The sequence below is a fragment of the Delphinapterus leucas genome, chromosome 4 (assembly GCF_059928025.1).
Source record: "Delphinapterus leucas isolate spDelLeu-1000000601 "Yukka" chromosome 4, BTC_Dleu_Yukka2, whole genome shotgun sequence".
In the NCBI taxonomy this organism is placed as follows: Eukaryota; Metazoa; Chordata; class Mammalia; order Artiodactyla; family Monodontidae; genus Delphinapterus; species Delphinapterus leucas.
In genome coordinates, this window is record NC_143132.1 from 74,449,754 (window position 1) to 74,455,863 (window position 6,110).

Sequence of the window (6,110 nt, forward strand, 5' to 3'; positions counted from 1 at the left end):
CCTGAGCTCATCTGGGAGCTATTCATTTCCTGCCAGAAAGCAGCCGGGCCTGCTAAGCAAACCACCTTGGCTGCAGGGCCGCCGGGGCTGGCCCGGCGTGGCCGCCCCGGCCTGCTCCCCGCCCGGGCCGCGGGCCCTGGCGGCCTCCCTGGAACCCCTGGCGGCCCCGGCGGGCGCGCGGCGGGGGCAGCTCGGCCGCCCATCTGGTTGCACTTAGGAGCCGGGGAGGAAGCTAGCAGCGGGTTGTTACCGGCCAAGGGGTGTGGGAAAAGTTAATTGACTTTAATGACAGGTTTCCCGGGACGGCGGTGACGATGAGGGGGTCCAGCTTAACCCCTGGGTCCCCACTCCAGCAACACGTGGGGTGCAATGGGGCGCGCCTCCCAGCCGCGGCAATTCACCGCTTAGAGAAAGCGCCCGTCTAGACCCAGGAGAGCCCCCTTCTAGTTCAGCGCCTTTTCCGCTCCGGATGCTGCCGGGGACGGCGGGGGGCCGGAGCCCCGAGGGTCTCCATTGAGAGGCTAATGCACGCGGCAGCGAGGCCGGCGGCCAGCATCCGGACGTGGAGCTGGGAGCCGCGCCTGATCTCCAGGAGACATCGTCACCGCCCGGGGGCGGGGGAGAGGGGCTGCTGGGTGCGACCCGAGGCTGTGTAATTAGTTCAGGCCCGAAGGATCGGGTGGGGGCCAGATTGAAGCTTCTCCTCTCCCCCAACTAATTACTCCAGAAAGAGCCTGGGTGCAGGAGGGCACAAGGCCTTAGACAGAAACCCTCTCATTTTACGGACTTGGAAATGTTCCAGAGAAGGGAAATGACTCATCCAAAGTGACACAGTGAGTTTGGTGGCAGAGCTGACACAAGAGCCTGAAAATCCCCATTGGGGCCTAGGGTCTCCCCTTTCTTTCTGTATTGTACAGAAATGCCTCATCTACTAGTTTAAACCCAAATTCAGGAAAAAAAAAGACCATTTTCAAACTACTAATTATCTTCAAACGAACAAATGTTTACTTCTTTTCCTTAATCACTCCCCCCATATCTGTGTGCTTTTGATGATATTAATTAAAATCCACTTTTTTCAGTTGTCCCCCTTCAGCGCAGGAAAAGACAAAGAGATTTAGTTTTGAGTTGATTTAGTGATCTCACTGTGTGTGTGTGTCAATTTTTAAGAACATAAATATACTTCTATAAAAATGAGACCCTGTTGTCTCCATTATTTCTGCTGGGACATTTCCAGCGGAGCCAGAGGACAGATTTACCAAGTGAAGCATTTGAGCTTGGAATGGGTGTCTTAAAAGAGCAATTGTTATTATGTTTGTGTTTAAACAAGAGAGAAACGGCAGAAAAATGATATGATAAAGAAGACTGTGTGTGTATGTGTGTGTATTTCTCTGGGGCGAAGGTGTGTTGGACTCCTTTCCCAGACACAAAATGATGCAAGTAGGAGCCAAAATTTTTCAAGTATCTTTTAAACCTCTCACTCTAGGTCTGAAACTGGGTGGAAGGTATTTGAGAAAACTGACTGCTGTCTGCTAGATCATTCCTGTGATAGAGCGGCTCTCCACACTGGCCTGTGGAAAAGGCCAGCTAGGTGGGGGAGAGGTAAAGCTTTTGAAACAAGACAGAAAATCGTTGGCTTTATCTTTGTTAGGAAGGCTTCAAAGATTGATCTCTCCCGCCTCATCCTTCTCCTCCCAGAAGCCCTTCCAAAAGAAGGGGGGTGAGAGGAGGCTGGCGGGAGGGGCCGGGCAGGGAGGACGACTGGCCGTCGGTGGGGGAGGAAGGCGCGTCCGCCAGACCCACAGCGCCGCTGATGTGTCTGGTCTCGCAGGGCTCGTGGTTTTCATTTCCCCAACACCTGGATGCAGTCAAACACCTGGCCAAATCTGACAAAATCTGACAAGCCTTTGTGATGGGATTTGGAAGAAATTCCCTGCAGATCCTGGCACAGTTTAAAGCTGTCCGCTTTGAGTTAGGACTTGTTAAGGAGGGTTATGTGAGCTGAAACCGGAGACAACCCTTTTGCTTCTATCTGGAGCCCACATCTTGCCTGGAAATGGGGCATGACCAAGCAAAGGGGTCGCTTGCTGTTTGTATTAAAAGGGGAAGATGGCCTGTGTGCTTGCCAGCAAGGCCCCCACATGCTTTCTCTATTAGAGCCAAGCGCAGAAACTTATCAAAAACATATGTCTGGTGTTAATCATCTGGACTCGGGCTCCACTTGGGAGTCTAACTAGCTGTTCCTTGGCAGAAGGAATCTGTTGACCTTCTCAGCTTGCTTGAAGAGGGTGCAGAGAGGCATTTCAAACTTTTAGATGCTGGTACAGAAAATGTCTAGCTGCACCTAAAGACTGACTAATTAAAGGAAGACTCCGACACTTGAAGGCTGGAGGCTGCAGCTATGAAGACTGTTTTTACTTGGGTGTTGGTGAGCTACCCCAGGGCAGTAGTGGTGCAGGAGCCACCCGTAAATGTGCAGTGGGCAATAGTACTGGATTGATGAACTTCATGAATTCAGCCCTGTTCCACCCTCCTCAGAAGGAGCCAGTATGAGTGCCAGGACTGAATGAACTACCCAATTGCAACTAGAAAAGTTTTTGAAATCCTTTAAGCGATTGACCACAAATTGATCAGGGAAGCCATATCAGATGGGTTCTCACAAATTAAATGGAATTTAGTTCAAGGAGGGTTGGTAGAAGAAGGTTGGACAGATTTTTTAAAATGTTCTTTTAATAACAAAAGAGCCAATTCCTGAATTCTCGGATTACACGTAATTCAAATTCTGCTGAGGCCTTTTTTACATATTCTGAAATAATCAGTTCTAAGACATAAGAGCATTCACTCTTTTTTTTCTTTTATTATATTTTCTCAAATAAACTTCCCAAAAGGAAGATATTTTAAGAGCATTTTCAAACATCTTTGGCATCACATAAAAAAGAAATCTCGTGTAAAAAACGAAATGTCATCTGAACTTTTATAATACAAAGGCGCAATCCAATATGAACATATAAAATATATACAAATATAGTGCATGGTCAGTCACTTAATACAGCTCTCTACAAAAAAGTAACTTTAGAAATTAAAAAAAACAACAAAGTAACCACTTAATCACAAAAGTCCTCCCTTCTTTCCCAGCCTCCAAGTTCCTGTTTAGTGTCCCGAGGGAAGGGAGGTGGGTTGGGGAATTTAGGGGGAGGGGTGGCCTCAGCCCCTCAGTTCCGCCACGGCCTCCACATGGAGTCCGCCGTGAGCGAGGGGCCGCTGGAAGGCGACACCGCGTTGGGGCCCACGGAGGTCCCGCTGTTGCTGGTGTAGACTGGGATGACCGGGCCGCTGTGAGCGAAGGCCCCGTTGGGGATGAGGAAGGCAAACTGGCCGTCGGGAGCCGGCACCACCTGGAAGCCGCCGAACACCTTAGCCGCCTCTCCAGCCGGGCTGCCCAGCTTGCAGGGCGCGCCGCCGGGAGGGGGCGCCGCACCCCCGGGGATGGGCACGAGCGGCGGAGGCGGCGCGAACGGCGCGTGCTGCGGACCTCCGGGTCCCGGAGGGGGTGGCGGCGGCGCCTGTAAGGCGGGGTGCGGCTGCCCAGGGTAGGTCATGGCGTTGATCTGGGTCATGCAGTTGGCCAGGTGGCCGAGGAGCCGGGTGCGCACCTCGGTGTTAACGCCCTCACACGTGGACAGGAAGCGGGTCACCTCGTTCATGCACTCGCTGAAGCCGGCGCGGTACTTCCCCAGCACGCTCGGGTCTGTGCTTAGCGCGGCTGCGGGCCAGAAGGAGACAGACGGGTCACCGAACAGCCCTGGCCCCGAAGCCGCCGCCTCCGCCCTGGGAGGTCCCCGCCGCGCGCCTCCCTGACCACCCGCCCGCGGAACTGCCTCTTGGCTACCGGGCTGGGTTTAGAAAAACCATCCGCCTCTCCACACTAGCTTGGCGACCGAACCCGAGACGCTCCCTCTCCGTTCCCTGTCGCTCCATTTAAACCGATCTCAAGCCTCAGATTTGCCTCCTCCCCACCCTCTCGCGATGTGACCTTGGATAATACCCTTCCCCCCTTCTTCACCATCCGAGCCGTATTTCCCGTTCTGTAGTGGGGGAGGAGGGAGTGTTAAACCAGATGACCCCAGGCTCCACGCAGCTTAAAAACCGCCACGGTTCTAAGTCCTTTCGCTCCCACCCGCTTCCCCCACTGCCAAGCCGCCCGCAGCCCTTGCTGCTACAACCTCTCTCCCTCCCTTTCCGGAACAGTAACAACTTGGAGTTGTGGCTATAAATAAGCCCCAGACCGTGGGAACGCAAGAGTGAGCCAAGGCAGTAAAATGTAGCTGAATGCCTCTCACAACCACGGGCGGAAGTCTGGAAGAAATCACCGCGGGGAGAGAGGGACGCCCGCAGAGGGGGACGCGGCGAGCCGCCCTCACCCGTCATCTGCGCCCGCTGCAGGTTCCGGAGGTGCTTCACTGTCATTTCCAGAATGTCTGCCTTCTCCAGCTTAGAATGCCGTGAGCTCTGCACCCAAGAGGCAAGGGAGGAAAGTGAGAGCCCCGCCAGCGGCCTTGGAGTGCTGGGGGTCCCTCCCACCCCCGGCTGTGGTGGCGACATCCCTAAACCCCGGCTAGAGGGGCTCAGCCCTCCCGCCTCAGAGAATGCAGTGCAGGCGGAGAAGATCCCGCTGGCAAGGGGGTTTCACTCTTAGTACCTGAGAAATAGTATTTTGCTTTTTTATTAAAAAAAAAAGCAGAATTACCCACTTACATCTTTCTTAAGAGCATCCAAAATCAGTGTTTTCAGCTGGCTCAGACTTTCATTTATTCTTGCTCTTCGTCTTTTCTCCATGATAGGCTTTGATGACTGTAAAGAAAAAAAAAAAAAGAGCGCTGAGTTCCCATGGGACCTGCCATTTCACCCCTCGATTTTAAGGGAGAAAGGAGCCCCCAACCCCATCTTAATCTCTTGGGGCTGCAAGAGATGCAGGTACTGCCCTTACCTTTCTGTGCTCAGATGCTGTCTTTGGTTTATCCGGTGTCGTGTTGACACTGGCTGGGGTAGCAGCCACCGGGGACGAGGAATTTTTCTCCATTATATCAGCTGGCATTTTCTTTTCTTTTTTTTTTTTTAAATCCCTAGAGAATTTTATTTTTAGAGTTCTTCACACACACAAAAAAATTGTTTTGTTTATGTCCCTTCTACTTGAGACTTTCGCAAAACTACTGAGCGAGTGCTGAGGGTTTATTACAATATCTTATGGCTACTTGGTGATCGGTAGCGCAATTCCAGGACCAAGGAGAGAGGTAGACGGGGGATTCCGCTGTTATCAGCACCAGCTCCGGATCCTGTGTGATCCCCAGGCCCTGGCGGCCTCTATATATATCTGGGACTGCACGCGAACGGCTCGTGTGAAACTTCCCAAACTTTCTTTCCCACAGTAACTTTTAGCCAATGGGAGGAGGAGACACGCGGCACCGCTCGTGGACCGCGCCCCCCCATTGGCCGCCAGGCACAAGGCCTGGCGGCCAATGGCGCGCGCCTGAGCCCGGGGCACCAGAGGCTACAACGTCAATCAAAAGGATTTTAACCCTTTGCTACTCTCCCTGCTGGGCTTTGCTTTAGAGAGGATTTTTCCACATTGGGTTTGCTCTAGTCTAGTTTTTTGGGGCTAGGGTCTTTGCTCCTTACTTCCGTTCATGTGTAACAGAGCTACTTTGACGCTAATAAGAAGTTCATTTGAAATATATTTTTAAAAAGGTTTAGAAGGGCAAGGATAAAAGGTTATAATTGCGGTGGTTAAAAGGGGGGAATTGTGTAAGGGTGTAAGTTACGGAAACATCCAAGTGATTTCCCGCTCAGACTCCGCACATTCGGGGGAGGAGAGGGGTGAAAGTCGACCATGCAGAAAACGGACCAAAAAAATTCCTTCTTGCATGCAAAAAAAGTGCCTCCATCTTACATTTGCAGGTTTTTCAGAGCAAGGTGGTTTTTGATCCCCGCCCTCCCCCCGACACACGCCCACCCCGGCCCGGCCCTCATTTCTCTTCTAGAGTTGGGGTTTTGGACCCCGCGCTTCCCCAGGAAACAATCAGAATAATTTCCAACTGAGCAGAAAGGAAATGGAA

General features: G+C 52.3%; 1 protein-coding gene across 2 annotated transcripts; it reads right to left on the minus strand.

Annotated features, from left to right (window-relative positions):
• Positions 1–2,957: 2,957 nt before the first annotated feature.
• Positions 2,958–5,397, minus strand: HES1 (hes family bHLH transcription factor 1). 2 transcript variants are annotated; one of them, XM_089910669.1, is made up of 4 exons: positions 4,985–5,397; positions 4,753–4,848; positions 4,338–4,506; positions 2,958–3,760 (listed from the first exon to the last, which is right to left on the minus strand). In XM_089910669.1, the coding sequence occupies exons 1-4, from the start codon at positions 5,090–5,092 to the stop codon at positions 3,210–3,212; spliced, it is 924 nt and encodes a 307-aa protein (XP_089766795.1). In that variant the 5' UTR covers positions 5,093–5,397; the 3' UTR covers positions 2,958–3,209. The 2 variants fall into 2 exon arrangements, with proteins under 2 accessions (XP_089766795.1, XP_022425092.1); XM_022569384.3 differs by having other exon boundaries at positions 4,419–4,506; positions 4,985–5,389.
• Between the last annotated feature and the right edge of the window lie 713 nt (positions 5,398–6,110).

Excerpts from the sequence above, each read along its gene's own strand:
- HES1 (XM_089910669.1), bottom strand. The coding sequence starts at position 5,092 with ATGCCAGCTGATATAATGGAGAAAAATTCCTCGTCCCCGGTGGCTGCT. Across the intron at positions 4,849-4,984 it reads CAGCATCTGAGCACAGAAAG|TCATCAAAGCCTATCATGGA; the intron begins GTAAGGGCAGTA and ends TTTTCTTTACAG. Across the intron at positions 3,761-4,337 it reads CCAGACTTCCGCCCGTGGTT|CCGCGCTAAGCACAGACCCG; the intron begins GTGAGAGGCATT and ends TCTGGCCCGCAG.